At 38.8% G+C, this 25,826-nt stretch overlaps 1 protein-coding gene across 2 annotated transcripts in view; it reads left to right on the plus strand.

Moving 5' to 3' along the window:
- Positions 1–779: 779 nt before the first annotated feature.
- Positions 780–25,826, plus strand: part of fibpa (fibroblast growth factor (acidic) intracellular binding protein a) — a 40,042-nt gene continuing 14,995 nt past the window's right edge. Inside the window, exons 1-4 of one of the 2 annotated variants that reach the window (XM_062043435.1) lie at positions 780–1,088; positions 1,171–1,255; positions 8,115–8,313; positions 18,616–18,742. In XM_062043435.1, the coding sequence (XP_061899419.1) occupies positions 1,171–1,255; positions 8,115–8,313; positions 18,616–18,742 (411 nt within the window). In that variant the 5' untranslated portion in view covers positions 780–1,088. Of the gene's footprint in view, positions 1,089–1,164; positions 1,256–8,114; positions 8,314–18,615; positions 18,743–25,826 lie in introns of those variants that run through there. The other variant, XM_062043434.1, reaches the window with a different exon arrangement.

The raw sequence follows: 25,826 nt of genomic DNA on the forward strand, positions 1-25,826 counted from the left end.
TGTGTGAGAGTGTACATGTGTGTGTGTGTGAGTGTACATGTGTGTGTGTGAGAGTGTACATGTGTGTGTGAGAGTGTACATGTGTGTGTGTGTGAGTGTACATGTGTGTGTGTGAGAGTGTACATGTGTGTGTGTGTGAGTGTACATGTGTGTGTGTGAGAGTGTACATGTGTGTGTGTGAGAGTGTACATGTGTGTGTGTGTGAGTGTACATGTGTGTGTGTGAGAGTGTACATGTGTGTGTGTGTGAGTGTACATGTGTGTGTGTGAGAGTGTACATGTGTGTGTCTGAGAGTGTACATGTGTGTGTGTGAGAGTGTACATGTGTGTGTGTGAGAGTGTACATGTGTGTGTGTGAGAGTGTACATGTGTGTGTGTGAGAGTGTACATGTGTGTGTGTGTGAGTGTACATGTGTTTTGGGAGGAGATGAGAGATTGGCTGAGAGAGACAAGGGTGTGGAAATGTCCCCATTTTCTATAGAAGAGATCACATTTGGTATTTTTATAAACGACTGTGACATAGAAATGTTTGTCAACGTTATTATGCTCCAGGCAAAATTGTTTGTACATAAATGTCGATTTATGAAAGTAAGGCTGTTAAACATGAAAATATATATTTTTTTTTAATTATTATTATTTTTTATTAATATGTATTACTCTACCTGTATTTGCTTTTGTTTTCTTTCCTTGATGTTGAAAGTGCCTTGACTGTTGAGTGAATTATAAATGTATGTTTGTTGTTCAATAAAAAAATTAAAATAAAATAAAAAGACGCTGGTAAAAAAACTATTTCCGGTGACGTCATTAACCCGGAAGTAGATGAGTGGCTCCTGCAGTTGTCAACAGTTCACATCCCCAACATTGACAAACATCGACCTAAAGCAAAGTAGTTTTTATTTAAAGCTTATTATCGCACCGTACATCTCCTATCGTACTGGTGCAGTTGTTTGGTGTGCGTTTATTGCCATTGACGTGACAAACTTTGCGACGTAGCATGGGGAGCTAGCATGTAGCAAACAGTTGAGCTAACTAGAGAGTTAGCATTGTGGTTTTGCCGCCTAAAGGTGTGCGTGACGACATTGTAACAAGGTACCGTGTCATCCTTACTAAATGTGTAACACTGTACCATCTACAACTCTTTATTGTTGCTTTTGGCGTGTTCTCAATGCAGATGGCGGCAGAGCTGGATGTGTTTGTGGGTAACACCACTATCATGGATGAGGAGGTTTATCAGCTCTGGTTGGATGGATACACAGGTAATGTATGACGTCATCCATTGGCCGGTTACAGGTGAACTGGGGCCTTTCTATGCATTAAGACTGCAATGAACAACTATTTTATCATCGACTATTTTAACAATTAGTCAGATTATAGATTAGAAAGTACTTTATTGATCCTTGGGGGAAATTCAGCACCACAGTTCACTCACAATAAACAAACACTTAAGTATTTTTTACATGTGAATAATATAAATACAGTCTATTATACAGCATTATTCACATGTGAATAATATAAATGCAGTCTATTATACAGCATTATTCACATGTGAATAATATAAATACAGTCTCTTATACAGCATTATTCACTTGTGAATAATATAAATAGTCTGTCATACAGCATTATTCACATGTGAATAATATAAATACAGTCTATTATACAGCATTATTCACATGTGGATAATATAACTACAGTCCACTATACAGCATTATTCACATGTGAATAATATAAATACAGTCTTATACATTCAAGTACAGTCAAAAAGGAACATATGCATTATACAGTCTGATGGCTGTCTGTATTAAGGACTTCCTGTGTCGTTCCATGTTGCATTTTGGGAGTCTGAGTCTTCCACTGCACGTGCTCATTCTCTCCGCCAGGTCCGAGTGTAGTGGGTGGGAGGTGTTGTCCATAATAACTAGGAGCTTTGTTAGACTTCTCCTCTCTGACACCACCGCCAGAGAGTCTACCTCCACTCCCACCACGTTACAGGCCTTCCTTACCAGCTTGTCCAGCCTGTTTGCGTCCACCCGCTCTCAGTCCGTTGCCCCAGCAGGCCACCCCGTGCAAGAAGGCGCCCGCCACCACCGACTCGTAGAACATCTTCATCGTCTTTGTACAGACGTTGAAGGATCCTAGCCTCCTGAGGAAGTAGAGGCGGCTCTGACCCTTCTTGTTGTCGATGTGTAGTCCGAGGTATTTATAATGCTCAACCATGTCCACATCGACCCCCCTGATGGAAACAGGGGTCGCCGGAGTACCCCTCCTCCTTCCCAGGTCCACAACCAGCTCCTTGGTCTTCGTCACATTGAGCTGGAGGTGGTTCTTTCCACACCATGTGACAAAGTCCTCCACCAGTGCCCTGTATTCCTCCTAATCACCATCTTTAATACACCCCACTATCGCAGAGTCATCAGAAAACTTCTGAAGGTGGCAGGACTCTGAGTGATAGTGGAAATCGGTGGTGTAGATGGTGAAGAGGAAGGGGGAGAGGACTGTGCCCTGCGGGGCCCCGATGTTGCTGACCATCTTGTCAGACACACAGTCCTGCAGTCGCACATACTGTGGTCTGTCAGTCAGGTAATCAACAAGACACTTGTGATTTAGGGCTATATAAATAAACATTGATTGATTGAACCCAGGACACCAAGGAGGCCTCCACCTGCATCGTCTCTAACTTCACACCCAGTAGCCCGGGCCGTATGGTATCGAAAGCACTGGAGAAGTAAAAAAACATGACCCTCACACCGCCTGCAGGCTTGTCTAAGTGGGTGTGGGCAGGTAGATGACCGCGTCCTCCACTCCCAGTCGGGGCTGGTAGGCGAACTGGAGTGGGTCCAGGTGGGGCTTGATAAAGCATACACATATTCAGTGGCTCTAATTTAGCTATCAACTTTTAAATTCATCTTGAAATACTTTTAGGCATATGCTTACGAACAACAAAGATGGATGATTCATTCATAAATATAATTGTATACTGTAACTACAGTCGTGATCAAAAGTTTACATACACTTGTAAAGAACATCATGTCATGGCTGTCTTGAGTTTCCAATAGTTTCTACAAGTCTTATTATTTTTGTGATAGAGTGATTGGAGCACATACTTGTTGGTCACAAAAAACATTCATGAAGTTTGGTTCTTTTATGAATTTATTATGGGTCTACTGAAAATGTGAGCAAATGTGCTGGGTCAAAAGTATACATACAGCAATGTTAATATTTGCTTACATGTCCCTTGGCAAGTTTCACTGCAATAAGGTGCTTTTGGTAGCCATTCACAAGCTTCTGCTTGAATTTTTGACCACTCCTCTTGACAGAATTGGTGCAGTTCAGCTAAATGTGTTGGTTTTCTGACATGGACTTGTTTTTTCAGCATTGTCCACACGTTTCAGTCAGGACTTTGGGAAGGCCATTCTAAAACCTTCATTCTAGCCTGATTAGCCATTCTTTTACCCTTTTGACGTGTGTTTGGGGTCATTGTCCTGTTGGAACACCCAACTGCGCCCAAGACCCAACCTCCGGACTGAGGATTTTAGCTTGTCCTGAAGAATTTGGAGGTAATCCTCCTTTTTCATTGCCCCATTTACTCTCTGTAAAGCACCAGTTCCATTGGCAGCAAAACAGGCCCATAGCATAATACTACCACCACCATGCTTGACGGTAGGAATGGTGTTCCTGGGATTAAAGGCCTCACCATTTCTCCTCCAAACATATTGCTGGGTATTGTGGCCAAACAGCTCAATATTTGTTTCATCTGACATCACATGGACAAAGATAACACCTTTTAGAGGAAAGTTCTGTGGTCAGATAAAACAAAAATTGAGCTGTTTGGCCACAATACCCAGCAATATGTTGGGTATTGTGACCAACAAGTATGTGCTCCAATCACTCTATCACAAAAAAATAAGACTTGTAGAAATTATTGGAAACTCAAGACAGCCATGATATTATGTTCTTTACAAGTGTATGTAAACTTTTGACCGCGACTGTATATGCTGCTCATTCGGCAGTTACAAAGGTTTTAATAACTGTTTAACTTCTGTCAATTTAAAACTAAGGACAGGAAAAGTGTTTAATAAAACAAGTATATTTTTATCTAAAAAAATGACAGTAAAATATTGACAACAAACGATAGGACAACAAAACTAACTTGCTCAAAAAACAAGTATTTTGTGATGATGTTTTTAAAAAAGCTGCACACTGATATATTATTGGTTATTGATTATCTCCTGGCATTTTTAGCAATCTAATAGACTCAATGCATATTGTTGATTAATTGTTAACATTTTATCTACCTAAAACATTGTATGTTTAATCTTACGATACCAGCGCATTGGTGCCTTATTTTAAGTGTGTGTAAGTAAGTAAGTACATTTTATTTATAAAGCGATTTTCACAGATAAAATCACAAATTGCTGTACAAAACACGGGTGAATTAAAACAATTCAATTAAAACATCATGAAAAGTGGATTAAAAATGATAGTTAAAAGATTTACTAAAAAGAGAAGTCTTCAAATGGCGGACTTTGGCTAAAATGATAGTTACATCCATAGACATCTTATAAGTAGACGCAGCATTGGTTGCTGTGACGCGAGAAATTGGGCCGCCATCTTGAAGAGCTGATGAGGAGCCGGCGAGCAGCCTAAACTGACAGTTGACAGGTAGAAAACAAAGATGGTGTTCAGCGTTTTCCTGCTCAAATGAGCGGACTGTTGGAAATAGGAACCGGGGAGTTACTTTTCACAAGTAAGATTTAACATTAACGTACTATTGGTTGTATTTTGTGAAAAGAATATTACCACAGAGTTGAGAAGGAGCAAAGATCTTCAATAGTACTGAAATCGTAGCCGCTAGCAAACAAGAGTATGACCATAATAGAATTGCTTGTCAATGAAATTAATTACATGTAAAAATGTCATACTTGAATACAGAATTTGGTTTTATTCTGAATCCAGTGAAACGGATTTGTGGTTTTAGCTGATATAAAGACTTTCAGGTGTTTATATATGTTTATGTTTAAGTATTTGGCAGACGCTTTTATCCAAAGCGACATACATAAAAAATACATATAAAACAATCACTGTAAACATGATCATTTAAGGGAAGAATGTAATACAAAATATCAATTACGAAGTGTCAAGACAGAATAAACTCTCTGCGGCTGCAGCAACAGAGATACAGTCTATAAGATATATAGATTTCTAATGTATTCATACATTGTTTATGTAGGATATACGCATGTATATATAACCTAATCATATTGTTTCTTCAATTTAAAAATAGCTGACCGTTTTTTCCCCTTCTCTTGGATTATATTCCCAGTTTTGATCTCGGACGCCTGGTCACTTATAGCATATAAGAATATTCTATTACTGTTAAAGGCCTACTGAAATGATTTTTTTTTATTTAAACGGGGATAGCAGATCCATTCTATGTGTCATACTTGATCATTTCGCGATATTGCCATATTTTTGCTGAAAGGATTTAGTAGAGAACAACGACGATAAAGTTCGCAACTTTTGGTCGCTGATAAAAAAAAAGCCTTGCCCCTACCGGGAGTAGCGTGACGTCACAAGATGGAGTGCTGCTCACATTTTCCTATTGTTTACACCAGCAGCGAGAGGGATTCGGACCGAGAAAGTGACGATTACCCCATTAATTTGAGCGAGGATGAAAGATTTGTGGATGAGGAAAGTGAGAGTGAAGGACTATAGTGCAGTACAGGACGTATCTTTTTTCGCTCTGACCGTAACTTAGGTACAAGGGTTCATTGGATTCCACACTTTCTCCTTTTTTTTATTGTGGATCACGGATTTGTATTTTAAACCACCTCGGATACTATATCCTCTTGAAAATGAGAGTCGAGAACGCGAAATGGACATTCACAGTGACTTTTATCTCCACGACAATACATCGGCGAAACACTTTAGCTACGGAGCTAACGGGATAGCATCGGGCTCAAATGCAGATATAAACAGACGAAATAAACCCCTGACTGGAAAAATAGACAAAAAATCAACAATACTATTAAACCCTGGACATGTAAATACACGGTGAATGCTTTCCAGCTTGGCAAAGATTAACAATGCTGTTGCTAACGACGCCATTGAAGCTAACTTAGCAACCGGACCTCACAGAGCTATGATAAAAACATTAGCGCTCCACCTACGCCAGCCAGCCCTCATCTGCTCATCAACACCCGTGCTCACCTGCGTTCCAGCGATCGACGGAAGGACGAAGGACTTCACCCGATCATCCATGCGGTCGGCGGCTAGCGTCGGCTAGCGCGTCTGCTATCCAAGTCAAAGTCCTCCTGGTTGTGTTGCTACAGCCAGCCGCTAATACACCGATCCCACCTACAACTTTCTTCTTTGCAGTCTTCATTGTTCATTAAACAAATTGCAAAAGATTCACCAACACAGATGTCCAGAATACTGTGGAATTTTGAGATGAAAACAGAGCTTTTTTGTATTGGATTCAAAGGTGTACCTATACTTCCGTTTAAATAGTGACGTCACTCGCATACGTCATCATACTAAGACATTTTCAACCGGAAGTTTAGCAGGAAATTTAAAATTGCACTTTATAAGTTAACCCGGCCGTATTGGCATGTGTTGCAATGTTAAGATTTCATCATTGATATATAAACTATCAGACTGCGTGGTCGGTAGTAGTGGGTTTCAGTAGGCCTTTAAGCAAACTATGAATAATAAAACATTTGTCCTTTATAATAGCTACACGTATGACAAAAAAAAGTGTGAAAATCAGTGGTATTCAGTGAGGTAAGATGAATTAAATGCGCCGACAGTTCATTGCTCCTGCCAAATGAATTGCACTTAGTGGAGCGGATCACCACTCCAAGATGGCGGCCCCGCGTCTCGTCAGCGCCAGTAGGCAGTAGCGTTCCATGCTGCGTCTACTTATAAGATGTCTATGGTTACATCTATTTTTCACGCAACTTCGTCTCACACTTGTTGGCTAGCTAGCAAGGTACAGGCTAACTATCTTACCGAGTTGAGACCGCATCCTCCAGATGTCCGATAGTTCTCCGCTTTTAATACTCCCGTATCACTGATATCGTGTCATAAATACAAGACCTGCTTTAATAGGAGAAAATATTCCCACACTTTACATGTTTTACATGGTGATGCGAGCGGCGGTGCTGACTCGCGTCCTCCGGAAAAACGCGAGTGATGACGTCACAACTATTTCGACAAACTTATTAGTCGCCGACAAATTTTGTAGTCGACGAATCGTTGCACTCCTAGTATTTATAAATGTATATGCCCTCTATACTGAAAATATGAATATGTTTGTTAAGCCAGAGAAACATTTGCCACTCAGCGACCGGTTAAGGTTGTCGTCGACCTGTCATCCAAGTTAACTGGGATAGGCTCCAGCTCCCTGCAACCAGCGATATACAGTATACATGTCAATAATATAAATACAGTCTATTATACAGCATTATTCACATGTGAATAATATAAATAGTCTATTATACAGCATTATTCACATGTGAATAATATAAATACAGTCTATAATACAGCATTATTCAAATGTGAATAATATAAATACAGTCTATTATACAGCATTATTCACATGTGATAAAATAAATACAGTCTATTATACATCATTATTCACATGTGAATAATATAAATACAGTCTATTATACAGCATCATTCACATGTGAGTAATATAAATACAGTCCATTATACAGCATTATTCACATGTGAATAATATAAATACAGTCTATTATACAGCATTATTCACATGTGAATAATATAAATACAGTCTATTATACAGTATTATTCACAAGTGAATAATATAAATACAGTCCATTATACAGCATTATTCACATGTGAATAATATATATAGTCTATTATACAGCATTATTCACATGTGAATAATATAAATACAGTCTATTATACAGCATTATTCACATGTGAATAATATAAATAGTATACAGTCTATTATACAGCATTATTCACATGTGAATAATATAAATACAGTCTATTATACAGCATTATTCAAGTCAACTGGGATAGGCTCCAGCTCCCTGCAACCAGCGATATAGGAAATGAATTAAGCATTCACGACTGATTTGTTCACTTTCACAGTGAACGATGCGGTAAAGGTGAGAATGGAGGGCGGAGTGCTGGAAGAGTGTGAAGCCAGTGCGGATGTTTTGCTGAGTGACACCATGGACCAGTACAGAACTTTCCAGATGTGCGAGCGTCTTCTGCACAGTCCCGCCAAACTGGCCAACCAGCTGCTGTTCCAGATCCCACCTCATCGACAAGCCATGCTCATAGAGAGGTGAAGTAACACAAAGTTACAGTGGAACGTTCAAGGTTTTTCCATTTTTTAATAAGATTTGGAAACTTTTTTTTTCACACTGTTGCCATCCTAAAATCTTTAATACCGTTTATAAAGGGGCTGTTTGCAACTTGCTCATGGTTAAATTTTTTAAACCCAAAACTATAACAAGAACATCACTGTCTAGCTTATTATACCATTAGTGGTTTAACAGAAGATCTTTTTTTAAATGCCTATATTCGGGGTTTTCCACAGGTCATTAAAAAGCATTAAAAGTTATGAAATGGAATTTGTTAAAATTGATGCCTTAAAGGCCTACTGAAATGAATTTTTTAAATTTAAACGGGGATAGCAGATCCATTCTATGTGTCATACTTGATCATTTCGCGATATTGCCATATTTTTGCTGAAAGGATTTAGTAGAGAACATCGACGATAAAGTTGCAACTTTTGGTCGCTGATAAAAAAAGCCTTGCCTGTACCGGAAGTAGCGTGACGTCAAAGGTTGAAAGGCTCCTCACATTTCCCCATTGTTTTCAATGCAGCTAGAGCGATTCGGACCGAGAAAGCGACGATTACCCCATTAATTAGAGCGAGGATGAAAGATTCGTGGTTGAGGAACGTTAGAGTGAAGGACTAGAGTGCAGTGCAAGACATATCTTTTTTCGCTCTGACCGTAACTTAGGTACAAGCTGGCTCATTGGATTCCACACTCTCTCCTTTTTCTATTGTGGATCACGGATTTGTATTTTAAACCACCTCGGATACTATATCCTCTTGAAAATGAGAGTCGAGAACGCGAAATGGACATTCACAGTGACTTTTATCTCCACGACAATACATCGGCGAAACACTTAAGCTACGGAGCTAACGTGATAGCATCGTGCTTAACTGCATATAGAAACAAAATAAATAAACCCCTGACTGGAAGGATAGACAGAAAATCAACAATACTATTAAACCACGGACCTGTAAATACACGGTTAATGCTTTCGAGCCTGGCGAAGGTTAACAATGCTGTTGCTAACGACGCCATTGAAGCTAACTTAGCAACCGGACCTCACAGAGCTATGCTTAAAACATTAGCTATCCACCTACGCCAGCCAGCCCTCATCTGCTCATCAACACCCGTGCTCACCTGCGTTCCAGCGATCGACGGTGCGACGAAGGACTTCACCCGATCACAGATGCGGTCGGCGGCCCGGAGACGGAGGAAGTTAAGGTGAGTTCGGCGGCTAGCGCGTCTGTTATCCATCTCAAAGTCCTCCTGGTTGTGTTGCTGTAGTCCGCAGCTAATACACCGATCCCACCTACAACTTTCTTCTTTGCAGTCTTCATTGTTCATTAAACAAATTGCAAAAGATTCACCAAGACAGATGTCCAGAATACTGTGGAATTGTTCGATAAAAACAGAGTTTTTTGTATAGGATTCAATCCGAATACTTCCGTTTCAACGATTGACGTCACGCGCATACATCATCATACATAGACATTTTCAACCGGAAGTTTAGCGGGAAATTTAAAATTGCACTTTATAAGTTAACCCGGCCGTATTGGCATGTGTTGCAATGTTAAGATTTCATCATTGATATATAAACTATCAGACTGCGTGGTCGGTAGTAGTGGCTTTCAGTAGGCCTTTAAAAAGCATTAAAGACAGATGTGCCAGATGCATTACCGTATTTTCCGGCCCATAGGGCGCACCGGATTATAAGGCGCACTGTCGATAAGTGGGTCTATTCAGGTCTTTTTTCATACAAAAGGCGCACCGGATTATAAAGCGCATTAAAGGAGTCATATTATGATTATTTTCTAAATGTAAAAGACTTCCTTGTGGTCTACATAACATGTAATGGTGGTTCTTTGGTCAAAATGTTGCATAGATGGTGTTTTACAGATCATCTTCAAGCCACTTTCCGACAGTCGTTTCATGATGCGCCGTTTTGTGGGCGGTCTTATTTACGTGGCTCACCTTCGATGGCATCTTCTCCCTGTTATCTTTGTTGTAGCGTGCAAGGAAGGGAGTGGAAGAAGTGTCAAAAGATGGCGCTAACTGTTTCAATGACATTCAGACTTTACTTCAATCAATAACGGAGCAGCATCCCCTCATCCGTGGCTCACTAGTGCAACAACAACGCCCGAAATGTGTCCCGTGAAAAAACGTCAGACCGGAACTCTCTAATAACTACAGTTCCTTGGGTGAATAATGTAAGCTCACTACTCCGGTATGTTTTAGTGCTTTCATGGCGAGTTTACTGACAGATATAAGTAAGAACTTTACACTACTTTATATTAGAAATGGCAACAGTGGAGAATGAATCTCCCATAACAAGAAAATAGAGAAAAATAAGGAGTTTATTGACTACGGCATCGGTACGAACTACAAAGGCGGACCTGCGCAAACTTTCAGCACTTATGCAGATCCCAAATACAGATCAGAAGGTAAGAAAAGTTGCTTTGCATAACATTGTGAAACAAAACGCCAGATAATATGTCTGCTAATGGGTGCCATGTTGCGGTCCTTATACACACACCATAGTAATACTTGTATCTCTGACTATGGTAGCCGTAATGGGCTGACAATCCATCAATCGGTGCGGCTTCAAAGTCATACTAAAACTTTTTGACAGATTTTTGAGTGCTGTGTGTAATGTTCTTTATTTTCAATGGAACATTTAAAGTTTTGGTGTTGTTTACTGCCATACAAATACCGTATTTTTCAGACTATAAGTCGCAGTTTTTTTCATAGTTTGGTCGGGGGTGCGACTTATGTGTGAAATTATTAACACATTACCATAAAATATCAAATAATATTATTTATCTCATTCACGTAAGAGACTAGACTTATACGATTTAATGGGATTTAGCGATTACGATTGACAGATTGTTTGGGAAACGTATAGCATGTTCTATATGTTATAGTTATTTGAATGACTCTTACCTTAATATGTTACGTTAACATACCAAGCACGTTCTCAGTTGGTTATTTATGCCTCATATAACGTACACTTATTCAGCCTGTTGTTCACTATTCTTTATTTATTTTAAATTGCCTTTCAAATGTCTATTCTTGGTGTTGGGTTTTACCAATAAATTTCCCCAAAAAATGCGACTTATACTCCAGTGCGACTTATATATGTTTTTTCCCTTCTATATTATGCATTTTCGGCCGGTGCGACTTATACTCCGGAGCGACTTATACTCCGAAAAATACGTTTTTTCTTATGCGTGACTGTCATCATATTGCAGTCTACACATATCTCTTATGTGTGACTGCCATCTACTGGTCACACTTATCATTACAACATGTACCAAATAAAATTGCTTCGAGGTCGGTAAGCACAATCAGAAGAATTATTCCGTACATTATGCGCACCGGTTTATAAGGTGCACTGTCGATTTTTGAGAAAATGGAAAGATTTTAAGTGCGCCTTATAGTCAGAAAAATACAGTACTTTAAAGATTTCATACATTTGCTAGCGATAGTCAACAAGTCAATTAATGCAACGATAAATGTAAATGAACTTGATATTGATATCGTGTTTTTGGCTTTAAAAATGGAAAATAAACGGTCTCACTGTGTGCTTGCACCTGAGCATGATAAATAGACAGTAGAATCATATGAACAAGGTGAAGCCTCTTCTTAGTCATCCACAATCTTTGATTCGGTACGAGCAGGCGGGGCCGCGAGTTTACACACAGATGACACGGACATTGCCTCGCTAGTCGCCACTCTCTAGTGCCAGCCGACCCAGTTTTTCTAATTGAGGAGAAAACTGCACTTCAATATTTGTTGAAGTGCAATTTTTGCTAACAGAGATGACTAGTCTGTCTTATTTTTGTGTTTGTTTGCCTATTTATAATCATTAAGTAATGACCTTCCAAATACAATGGTAAAAAAATACTACAGTAATGAAAAATATGCTTAGTATGTTTGAACGAGTTACTTACATCTGGGGTTCTTAATCGTTTGAACCTCGGGGTCCAACTTTTCCACTACAGAGTGTCCCAGGACCCACACTTCAATATTAAATCACGAATCTTACTGTTGATTTTAATCATTGTCAAAAATGATATCTAACCTACTTACAGTTTACAGCCTGATATGAATGATATGAAAGCATGTGTTAATCACAAAGATGATGATCTATCGGACACATAAACATTAGGCTTATGTCAGGCTGATTAGAAAAATAAGTACTAATCAAATATACTGCATACGAAGAAAATAATAAATAACTGACAAAAATAAATGTAGGCTGCATAGTCTACAACAGGGGTCACCAACGCGGTGCCCGTGGGCGCCAGGTAGCCCGTAAGGACCAGATGAGTAGACCGCTGGCCTGTTCTAAAATAGCTCAAATAGCAGCACTTACCAGTGAGCTGCCTCTATTTTTTAAATTTTATTTATTTACTAGCAAGCTGGTCTAGCTTTGCCCGACATTTTTAATTCTAAGAGAGACAAAACTCAAATAGAATTTGAAAATCCAAGAAAATATTTTAAAGACTTGGTCTTCACTTGTTTAAATAAATTCATAATTTTTTTTACTTTGCTTCTTATAACATTCAGAAAGACAATTTTAGAGAAAAAATACAACCTTAAAAATTATTTTAGGATTTTTAAACACATATACCTTTTTACCTTTTAAATTCCTTCCTCTTCTTTCCTGACAATTTAAATCAATGTTCAAGTAAATTTTTTTTTTTATTGTAAAGAATAATAAATACATTTTAATTTAATTCTTCATTTTAGCTTCTGTTTTTTCGACGAAGAATATTTGTGAAATATTTCTTCAAATTTATTATGATTAAAATTCAAAAAAATTATTCTGGCAAATCTAGAAAATCTGTAGAATCAAATTTAAATCTTATTTCAAAGTCTTTTGAATTTTTAAAATTTTTGTTCTGGAAAATCTAGAACAAATAATGATTTGTCTTTGTTAGAAATATAGCTTGGTCCAATTTGTTATATATTCTAACAAAGTTCAGATTGGATTTTAACCTATTTAAAACATGTCATCAAAATTCTAAAATTAATCTTAATCAGGAAATATTACTAATGATGTTCCATAAATTATTTTTTAATTTTTTCAAAAAGATTCGGATTAGCTAGTTTTTCTCTTTTTTTTTCGGTTGAATTTTAAAGAGTCGAAATTGAAGATAAACTGTGTTTCAAAATGTAATTGTCATTTTTTTCGTGTTTTCTCCTCTTTTAAAACGTTGAATTAAGTGTAAACATCATTCATTATTAATAATGATATAGAGTTAAAGGTAAATTGAGCCAATTGGCTATTTGTGGCAATTTATTTAAGTGTGTATCAAACTGGTAGCCCTTCGCATTAATCAGTACCCAAGAAGTAGCTCTTGGTTTCAAAAAGGTTGGTGACACCTGGTCTACAATTACTGTGCAATAATAAATAGAGTTTGACAAAATCAATCAATCAATCAATCAATGTTTATTTATATAGCCCTATAAATATGTTTCTTAAATAAACTGTCAATAAAATTTAAGTGCAAATAAAAATACAGCTTCACCGCTTTAGTCCTAATTTTTGCGCTGAAGAATCTTCTCTATGACTTTAGCTCCAGACTTCTGTGTTTTGATGTTGTCATTACTGCCACAAGTGGTGGAAAAGTGTATTACAACTGAGTACCGCTGCGGCCCACACGGACCACAGCTGAGAAACATATTTTTTGGTGGCCCTCTAGAGCAGGGGTCCCCAAACTACGGCCCTCTTTTGTTTTTTTAAATCATAATTTTTTCTAAATCTGTCTTTTCTAATCCATTTTCTACCGCTTGTTACTCTCGGTGTCTCCTAGGTTAGGAAACATTATTACTATTATGTATTATGATTACATTAGTGCTTAATTTGGCAATAGTTGATGTAAACTGTTCAGCTATTCAACATTGTCATTGTCAAATGCTTACAATTGTGTCTATACAGACAATTGTATGCTTTAGACCAGACCTGGGCATTCTGCGGGCCGCATCCGGCCCTTTGTACGTCCCTGTCCGGCCCGCGTGAGGCCAATTATAAATTACAAAATAAATTTTAAAAAGTATCTATTTCGAGTGTGCAATACAACAGTGCTGCTTTTGTTTTGAAAAGCGTTATTTGTATTACTTCCGTGTGGACGTATGCTCGTGCGCGCAGCGGCAATCACAAATACAAAATAAATTTAAAAAAACATCTTTGTCGTGCGTGCAATACAACTGTGCTGCTTTTATTTTGAAAAGTGTTATATGTGCGTATGTCCTGTGAGGGAAGGCGTACAGCGGTTATCCCCGAGACGGTAAAAAGAGAAAAGTTGATGACGAATGGCGTGTTTTAAAAAAGACATGGACTGCCAAGTAAAGGTAAAGCCGTGTGCTTATTTGTGGTACACATGTTGCTGTGTTTAAAGAATATAGTGTAACGACCTGCTGAAGTAGATGTTGTCTTCTTGAGTTGTGTAAATGAGAAGTGAGGAGACGTGCGTGTGGAAGGAACGAGATATGTTGAGCTGTGTTAGTATAGCTTGCTCAATAAAAGTTTAAAAATTGCGTCAGACTTGCTGTGCACTTCTTCTGGACGCTACAATTGGTGTCAGAAGTAAAACTTTGCGCATACTGCGCTGCTTGTGTGCTACGTCATCGGGAGGTACGTGCCACGTGAGGAGCTCGCCGCAAAGAGAGAGAGACAGAGACAGCGTTTACAGGTGCAGCCACGCTGCTTGCCACGGGGGGAATTCCGCCCTCAATGAAGACTCCCAGGTTTGATGGCAAGGCGAACTGGGAGGCATTTCATCCCACTTGTGACACCAATTGTAGCGTCCAGAAGAAGTGCACACCAAGTCTGACGTTCTTTTTAAACTTTTATTGAGCATGCTATACTAACACAGCTCAACTTATCTCGTTCTTTCCAAAAGGAAAACCAATCCTCACTCCTCATTTCCGCAACAACAACGCTTCTTCCTTCTTTGCCAATCACCTTACAGATGTGCTACGTTCACAACAAAGAGGATGCAGGATGAAGTGACAGAAATTTAAATTTTTGTATTGTAATATACATCAGGAAGTGTTGTGTAAGAAAGTGTTAAAAATAAAACCATCAAAAGCCATCTGCTTTTGTATAAAGATAAGTTAGGTTAAATGAAAATATTATTATTATCTATCTTACGGTATATCAAAAATAATTTGTGCAAAACTTAATTGAAATATTGTCGGTGTGGCCCTCCAGCAGTGCTCGGGTTGCTCATGCGGCCCCCGGTAAAAATTAATTGCCCACCCCTGCTTTAGGCTGTATATAACGATGATGTGCCGTAAGACATGGGCATCAAATTTGATTTCAGTTGCATTAAAAAGGCATCAAATTGAATTAAATCAGATTTGCTGATATCTGCAGAAACCCGGATATTTTTCACAATGACTAATTATATTGACGTACACCAGTGCTTCTCTATTATGTTCTGTTACGCTTATTCTAGGAAGAAGAAAACATTTCGCGCCCAGCCCCCCACTCTCCGCCGCAATTATAAATAATTTAGTTTGTCAATGAAATTGTCGTAGGTACACCACACTGCTCCTCAAGAAAGGATGGGTCAAAGGCAGAGACTACATTTTGCTGTACACATGCTATACATGTGACAGTAAAGATTGTCTTATAATTAACATTAAAGCAACCAAAAAATACATAATTATAGATCAAAAGACAACTTTTTTAACATTGTTTTTTAGTCTGTAACAGAAAAAAAAAAGTTATTTAAACAATGGCAATTTTTTAACCGACTTGAACCATTTGATAAACGACACACCTAAATAAACTAAATAAATAATACATTCAAATTGATCAGCAACATTAACTCAGGAGCACATTATATAAAATGGTTCTGACTAAATTTAATCAAAATGAAGTCAGGATTAATGGCTACCATGCGCACGTTTTGCAATGCATAGCTTTTCACAGTGGGGTTTGAAGCATGATACTGATAAAGCATGTTCGCCGCCATCGCATCGCGCCTCCCCTATTTGCGAAGGACCGACATCCACATCCACAAAAGCAGTTTCAGGAAAACAAACTAACAATTTGCAGTCATGTTGTTGTTATGATAGAATTTATAAACAACGATAGCTAACATGAACAATCTAAATTGCTATCATTAGCTAACGACACACAAAGCCAATGTGCGTGCATGTGTTATGTTTGTACGTACCTAGTCTACGGCATTACGTCCTAAAAGCCGTAAGTGGGCGAGACATCATTCTTAAAGGCCTAGTGAAATGAATTTTTTTAATTTAAACGGGGATAGCAGATCCATTCTATGTGTCAGACTTGATCATTTCGCGATATTGCCATATTTTTGCAGAAAGGATTTAGTAGAGAACAATGATGATAAAGATAGCAACTTTTGGTATCTGATAAAAAAAAGCCTTGCCCCTACCGGAAGTAGCGTGACGTAGTCAGTTGATAGCCTCCTCATATTTTCCTATTGTTTTCAATGCAGCTAGAGCGATTCGGACCGAGAAAGCGACGATTACCCCATTAATTTGAGCGAGGATGAAAGATTTTTGGATGAGGAAAGTTTGAATTAAGGACTAGTGGTTGGGGTGAGGGAGGCGTGGTTAGGGGCGTGGTTAAGAGGAGAGTATATTTACAGCTAGAATTCACCAACTCAAGTATTTCATATATATATATATATATATATATATATATATATATATATATATATATATATATATATATATATATATATATATATATATATATATAAATACTTTACTTTCAGTGAATTCTAGCTATATATATATATATATTTATATATATATATACTGGTATATATATATATATATATATATATTTTATTATATATATAAATAAACGAAATACTTGAATTTTAGTGTTCATTTATTTACACAACACTCATCTACTCATTGTTGTACTTGAAAGTACAATGCTTTGTTAAGGGTTGAATTGTCCATCCTCTTTCTATTCTCTGTCACTATTTTTCTAACCATGCTGAACACCCTCTCTGATGATGCATTGCTGTGTGGCACGCACAAAAGTGCTTTCATCAAATGCACGAGAGTGTGGAATCTTCCATCTCTCCCTAGCATGGCCCAAAACCGGTCAATCCTTGCTTCCTGGGGAAGATCTTCCCTGGCAAGCAATTGGTACTCCAGTACTTGTCTGCTATCCGAGTCAAAGTCTTCCTGGTTGTGTTGCTGTAGTCCGCCGCTAATACACCGATCCCACCTACAACTTTCTTCTTTGCAGTCTTCATTGTTCATTAAACAAATTGCAAAAGATTCACCAACACAGATGTCCAGAATACTGTGGAATTATGAGATGAAGACAGAGCTATTTTGTATTGTATTCAATGGGGTACTGATACTTCTGTTTCACTGGTTATGTCACACGCATACGTCATCATCCAAAGACGTTTTCAACCGGAAGTTTAGCGGGAAATTTAAAATTGCACTTTATAAGTTAACCCGGCCGTATTGGCATGTGTTGCAATGTTAAGATTTCATCATTGATATATAAACTATCAGACTGCGTGGTCGGTAGTAGTGGTTTTAGTAAGCCTTTAAAACACATAGGAATGCTAAATCATTTTCCAAATTCAATTAAATTCAAAATAGGGATAGTACATATTAATGAACATATAAATATTATGTAAATATGTCAGGTTTGTGTATCCTTATTATCAAATAACAATAAAAACACAGCAAAAAGTCAGGATTACCACCACAGACTCATTAACAAGCAGGTAAGTAAAGGAGAGTTAAAAAAAAAAGGTAATAACTTTAACAATAATAATAAAATGAAATAAAAAAGGAATGTATTGCATTGCCTACAGCCCAAATAAAGTGCCATAAAAAGTCATACAAGTGTAAAAAGAAGCTAACCACTGCTTTTAGTTGAGTGGAAAAACAATAAACGTGTTTTTTTTAACTTGAGTCATGGATGATGAAGGTATCACGTGTGGTGTAATGAGATTTATGCTGCAGATGCGCCTCATCCATTTCACAAGTGTAAAATAAGGTAAAGTACAATAGGTAAGGTAATGCTTACTGTGCTGACGTCTTGTGAGGTTTGCTTAAGTTTCACATGATGTCCCCTGCATAATATTCTGTGAGAGCATACACGGTGACTCGTCAAAATGACAAATTGAGAAGCTCTAGACTTCAGAGGTTTTCTCATCGCCTCTTTCTAAGAATTTCTGCATTTACGGTCAAATATTTAATTGTTTCTTCCCTGGCGTAGTAATTGAGAGTCTAACTTTAGCTGCCTCCTTTTCAATCTGCCTTTCCTGAATTAGATACTACGCCTTTAAAGATCAATTTGTACGCGAAGTTCTGGGAAAGAAGCTGTCAAAAGGAACCAAGAAAGACCTGGACGACATCAGTGCCAAGACAGGTGTGACTCTGAAAAGCTGCCGACGTCAGGTAAGTCTAATTTTAATTCCTTACCGGTTAGTTCAGTTTCATGTGCGTCAGTGGTTGATTGACATAGTTGACAGTGTTTTTTCATGCGTTGACCTACTCGTGAGGCTAAATAAGGTCATAAATGCATAACAACATTTCTGCAGTGCACAGTAATAAACATTGTTTAAAACAATCTGGTTAGTTCAGTTTCATGTATGTCAGTGGTTGATTGACATAGTTGATAGTGTTTTTTTATGTGTTGACCTGCTCGTGTAGCTAAATAAGGTCATGCAGAGTAATAAACATTGTTTAAGATAATCTGGTTAGTTCAGTTTCATGTGCGTCAGTGGTTGATTGACACTGTTGACAGTGTTTTTTCATGCGTTGACCTACTCGTGTAGCTAAATAAGGTCGTGAATGTATTGGCAACATTTCTGCAGTGCACAGCAATAAACATTCTTTGAAATAATCTGGTTAGTTCAGTTTCATGTGCGTCAGTGATTGACTGACATAGTTGACAGTGATTTTTCATGTGTTGACCTATTCGTGTGGCTAAATAAGGTTGTGAAAGTATTAGCAACATTTCTGCAGTGCACAGTAATAAACATTCTTTAAAATAATCTGGTTAGTTCAGTTTCATGTGTGTCAGTGGTTGATTGACATAGTTGAGTGTTTTTTCATGTGTTGACCTACTCGTGTAGCTAAATAAGGTCATGAATGTATTAGCAACATTTCTGCAGTGCAGAGTAATAAACATTGTTTAAAGGCCTACTGAAACCCACTACTAGCGACCACGCAGTCTGATAGTTTATATATCAATGATGAAATCTTAACATTGCAACACATGCCAATACGGCCGGGTTAACTTATAAAGTGCAATTTTAAATTTCCCGGGGAACTTCCGGTTCAAAACGCCTTTGGAGGATGACGTATGCGCGTGACGTCGCGAGGTCCACGGAAGTGTTTGGACCCTATTGGACACTCTGTTTTCTTCGACAAAATTCCACAGTATTCTGGACATCTGTGTTGGTGAATCTTTTGCAATTTGTTTAATGAACAATGGAGGCTGCAGAGAAGAACGTTGTAGGTGGGATCGGTGTATTAGCGGCTGGCTGTAGCAACACAACAAGGAGGACTTTGTTGGATAGCAGACACTAGCGCAGGCGACCTCACCTTGACTTCCTACGTCTCCGGGCCGCCGACCGCATCGTCGATCGCTGGAACGCAGGTGAGCACGGGTGTTGATGAGCAGATGAGGGCTGGCTGGCGTAGGTGGAGCGCTAATGTTTTTATCATAGCTCTGACAAGGTCCCGTTGCTAAGTTAGCGTCGTTAGCAACAGCATTGCCAGGCTTCGACAGGCGGCACAGCATTAACCGTGTATTTACATGTCCAGTGTTTGGTTCGGTGTCTCCTGATAGTAGTATTGTTGATCTTCTGTCTATCCTTCCAGTCAGGGATTTATTTATTTTGTTTCTATCTGCATTTGAGCCAGATGCTATCACGTTAGCTCATGCTAAAGAGCTTCGTCGATGTATTGTCGTGGGGATAAAAGTCACTGTGAATGTCCATTTCGCCTTCTCGACTCTCATTTTCAAGAGGATATAGTATCCGAGGTGGTTTAAAATACAAATGCGTGATCCACAATAGAAAAAGGAGAGAGTGTGGATCCCAATGAGCCAGCTTGTACTTAAGTTACGGTCAGAGCGAAAAAAGATATCTCTTGAACTGCATTCTAGTCCGTCACTCTAATGTTCCTCATCCACGAATCTTTCATCCTCGCTCAAATTAATGGGGTAATCGGCGCTTTCTCGCTCCGAATATCTCTCGCTCCATTGTAAACAACGGGGAATTGTGAGCAGCACTACCGCTTGTGACGTCACGCTACTTCCGGTAGGGGCAAGGGTTTTTTTTATCAGCGAGCAAAAGTTGCGAACTTTATCGTCGATTTTCTCTACTAAATCCTTTCAGCAAAAATATGGCAATATCGCGAAATGATCAAGTATGACACATAGAATGGATCTGCTATTCCCGTTTAAATAAAAAAAAAATCATTTCAGTAGGCCTTTGTTTAAAATAAAATGGTAAGTTCAGTTTCATGTGTGTCAGTGATTGATTGACGTAGTTGACAGTGTTTTTTCATGCCTTGACCTACTCGTGTAGCTAAATAAGGTCATGCAGAGTAATAAACATTGTTTAAAATAATCTGGTTAGTTCAGTTTCATGTGTCAGTGGTTGATTGACACAGTTGGCAGTGATTTTTCATGCCTTGACCTACTCGTGTAGCTAAATAAGGTTGTGAAAGTATTAGCAACATTTCTGCAGTGCACAGTAATAAACATTCTTTGAAATAATCCGGTTAGTTCATTTTCATGTGTGTCAGTGGTTGATAGACATAGTTGTTATTACCTAGTCTGTGTTATGTGTTTTATGTTGCACGATTGCACCAAGAAAAATTCCTAGTTTGTGAACCCGTTCTCAAACAATGGCAACAAAACTATTCTGATTCTGATTCTGATTGACAGTGCAGTGTTTCCCATAAACTGCCAAGATACCTGTGGCGGTGGGGGCGTGACTATGGGCGTGGCTATTGGCGTGGTCACCATGACATCATCGAGTAATTTGCATAATGTACTACAATGATATGATTTTCTCTAAAAAGGCTCAAAAAATGTATACTTACTAATTAATAATAACAGTTTTGTTTTAAACGTCCATCCATCCATCCATCCATTTTACAATATAATTACAACACTTTATGTACATATTTATATACAGATTTGAACAATAAGTTATTCACTGAAATATATTTATTAGTTGTGGTTCTTACAAAAAATATATCTTATAAAAATATAAAAGCTAAAATGTCTCTTAAAGCTCTGCCCCTTTAATTAGTGCATACTAAATAATTTAACTTTAGCCTACTACTACAACCATATTATTTACCAGCAACATAAAGTGAAACAGAGGCAGAGGTGTCCTGCCACAGTCAGTAACAAATACACAGAAAACAGTAGTGGTGGTAGATAGACACAGAGCTTCATCAAACATCTGATCCACTGAACAAAGAGCTCCAAAAATCTTGATCCTACACTTCTCTTTTGTAAAGTAAATCTGAACATCCGATATGGGCATCTACATCAACTATATGATTTGCCTGAGAAGCTGGACAGGACAAAAAAAAAAAAATCTATTTGTGGCGGCCTTAAAGGCCTACTGAAAGCCACTACTACCGACCACGCAGTCTGATAGTTTATATATCAATGATGAAATCTTAACATTATAACACATGCCAATACGGCCGGGTTAACTTATAAAGTGACATTTTAAATTTGCCGCTAAACTTCCGGTTCGAAACGCCTCTGAGGATGACGTATGCGCGTGACGTAGCCCGGCGAACACGGGTATGCCTTCCACATTGAAGTCGATACGAAAAAGCTCTGTTTTCATTTCATAATTCCACAGTATTCTGGACATCTGTGTTCGTGAATCTGTTTCAATCATGTTCATTGCATTATGGAGAAGGAAGCCAAGCAAGCAAAGAAGAAAGTTGTCGGTGCGAAATGGACGTATTTTTCGAACGTAGTCAGCCACAACAGTACACAGCCGGCGCTTCTTTGTTTACATTCCCGAAAGATGCAGTCAAGATGGAAGAACTCGGATAACAGAGACTCTAACCAGGAGGACTTTTGATTTGGATACACAGACGCCTGTAGAGAACTGGGACAACACAGACTCTTACCAGGATTACTTTGATTTGGATGACAAAGACGCAGACGTGCTACTGTGAGTATGCAGCTTTGGCTTTTTTTTGCGTATGTACGTAACTTTTTTAACATATATAAGCTTTATGAACCTTGGGTTAGGTGAACGGTCTTTTGGGCTGAGTGATTGTGTGTGTTGATCATGTGTTTGAATTGTATTGGCGTGTTCTATGGAGCTAGGAGCTAGCAGAGGAGCTAGCATAACACGTACCGTACCTACGTGCGCGTCACGTACGTAACTTTTTAAAAATATATAAGCTTTATGAACCTTGGGTTAGGTGAACGGTCTTTTGGGCTGAGTGATTGTGTGTGTTGATCATGTGTTTGAATTGTATTGGCGTGTTCTATGGAGCTAGGAGCTAGCAGAGGAGCTAGCATAACACATACCGTACCTACGTGCGCGTCACGTACGTAACTTTTTAAAAATATATAAGCTTTATGAACCTTGGGTTAGGTGAACGGTCTTTTGGGCTGAGTGATTGTGTGTGTTGATCAGGTGTTTGAATTGTATTGGCGTGTTCTATGGAGCTAGGAGCTAGCAGAGGAGCTAGGAGCTAGCATAACAAACACGCAGGTGTTATTATGCAGGATTAATTTGTGGCATATTAAATATAAGCCTGGTTGTGTTGTGGCTAATAGAGTATATATATGTCTTGTGTTTATTTACTGTTGTAGTCATTCCCAGCTGAATATCAGGTACCGTGAGTATGCAGCCTTGGCTGCTAAACATTCGATAACTTGACCGTATGTGCGCGTCACGTACGTAACTTTTTAAAAATATATAAGCTTTATGAACCTTGGGTTAAGGAAACGGTCTTTTGGGCTGAGTGATGGTGTGTGTTGATCAGGTGTTTGAATTGTATTGGCGTGTTCTATGGAGCTAGGAGCTAGCAGAGGAGCTAGGAGCTAGCATAACAAACACGCAGGTGTTTTTATGCAGGATTAATTTGTGGCATATTAAATATAAGCCTGGTTGTGTTGTGGCTAATAGAGTATATATATGTCTTGTGTTTATTTACTGTTGTAGTCATTCCCAGCTGAATATCAGGTCACCCCCGGCTCTTACAGCATCTTCCCTATCTGAATAGCTTCAACTCCCCACTAGTCCTTCACTTGCACTTTACTCATCCACAAATCTTTCATCCTCGCTCAAATTAATGGGGAAATTGTCGCTTTCTCGGTCCGAATCTCTCTCACTTCATGCGGCCATCATTGTAAACAATAGGGAACTTTGCGTATATGTTCAACTGACTACGTCACGCTACTTCCGGTAGGGGCAAGCCTTTTTTTTATCAGATACCAAAAGTTGCAATCTTTATCGTCGTTGTTCTATACTAAATCCTTTCAGCAAAAATATGGCAATATCGCGAAATGATCAAGTATGACACATAGAATAGATCTGCTATCCCCGTTTAAATAAAAAAAATTCATTTCAGTAGGCCTTTAATTCTTTCGTGGCGGGCCGCCACAAATAAATGAATGTGTGGGAAACACTGCAGTGTTTTTTCATGCGTTGACCTACTTGTGTAGCTAAATAAGGTCGTGCAGAGTAATAAACATTCTTTAAAATAATCTGGTTAGTTCAGTTTCATGTGTGTCAGTGGTTGATTGACACAGTTGACAGTGATTTTTCATGCCTTGACCTACTTGTGTCGCAAAATAAGGTCGTAAAAGTATTAGCAACATTTCTGCAGTGCAGAGTAATAAACATTATTTAAAATAATCAGCTCAATTGACAGCTAGTATGCAGGGCTGTGATTATGTACAGTAGGTGATGCTCACATGTGGGTTCCATTTGATCATTTCTCCACTCTCGTTTTCCAAACTATTCATTTGCGCCATTCCCCTCGTGCTCATTTCCTGTGAGAATACAGCTTTAGGAAAAAATGCCTTGAGTCATCTTAAAGGCCTACTGAAATGAGATTTTCTTATTTAAACGGGGATAGCAGGTCCATTCTATGTGTCATACTTGATTATTTCGCGATATTGCCATATTTTTGCTGAAAGGATTTAGTAGAGGACATCGACGATAAAGTTCGCAACTTTTGGTCGCTGATAAAAAAGCCTTGCCTGTACCGGAAGTAGCGTGACGTCACAGGTTGTGGAGCTCCTCACATCTGCACATTGTTTACAAACATGACCACCAGCAGCGAGAGCGATTCGGACCGAGAAAGTGACGATTACCCTATTAATTTGAGCGAGGATGAAAGATTTGTGGATGAGGGAAGTGAGAGTGAAGGATTAGAGGGCAGTGGGAGCGATTCAGATAGGGAAGATGCTGTGAGAGGCGGGTGGGACCTGATATTCAGCTGGGAATGACTAAAACAGTAAATAAACACAAGACATATATATACTCTATTAGCCACAACACAACCAGGCTTATATTTAATATGCCACAAATGAATCCCGCATAACAAACACCTCCCTCCTCCCGTCCATATAACCCGCCAATACAACTCAAACACCCGCACAACACACTCAATCCCACAGCCCAAAGTACCATTCACCTCCGCAAAGTTCATACAGCACATATATTCCCCAAAGTTACGTACGTGACATGCACATAGCGGCACGCACGTACGGGCAAGCGATCAAATGTTTGGAAGCCGCAGCTGCGTACTCACGGTAGCGCGTATCCAACTCAAAGTCCTCCTGGTAAGAGTCTCTGTTGTCCCAGTTCTCCACAGGCCAATGTGTATCCAACTCAAAGTCCTCCTGCTAAGAGTCTCTGTTGTCCCAGTTCTCCACAGGCCAATGGTAAAGCTTGACTGTCATATTTCGGGAATGTAAACAATGAAATACCGGCTACGACATAGCCGCTACGTGTTTGTGTTGTTTAGCCGGCCGCTAATACACCGCTTCCCACCTACAGCTTTCTTCTTTGCTGTCTTCATTGTTCATTAAACAAATTGCAAAAGATTCACCAACACAGATGTCCAGAATACTGTGGAATTTTGCGATGAAAACAGACGACTTAATAGCTGGCCACAATGGTGTCCCAAAATGTCCGCTACAATCCGTGACATCACGCGCAAACGTCATCATACCGAGACGTTTTCAGCAGGATATTTTGCGGGAAATTTAAAATTGCACTTTACTAATCTAACCCGGCCGTATTGGCATGTGTTGCAATGTTAAGATTTCATCATTGATATATAAACTATCAGACTGCGTGGTCGGTAGTAGTGGGTTTCAGTAGGCCTTTAAAGAAAAGTGAGTTTTGATATTGTCACCGTATGTAGCAAAAACTAAATTGGACGTCACTCATCTGTTAAATTCTTAATACAATCATCATATATGTTTTATAGGATAGGAGTTCATTTTCTGTGTGTTGTTTCTTTT

The sequence above is a fragment of the Entelurus aequoreus genome, linkage group LG04 (assembly GCF_033978785.1).
Source record: "Entelurus aequoreus isolate RoL-2023_Sb linkage group LG04, RoL_Eaeq_v1.1, whole genome shotgun sequence".
NCBI lineage: Eukaryota > Metazoa > Chordata > Actinopteri > Syngnathiformes > Syngnathidae > Entelurus > Entelurus aequoreus.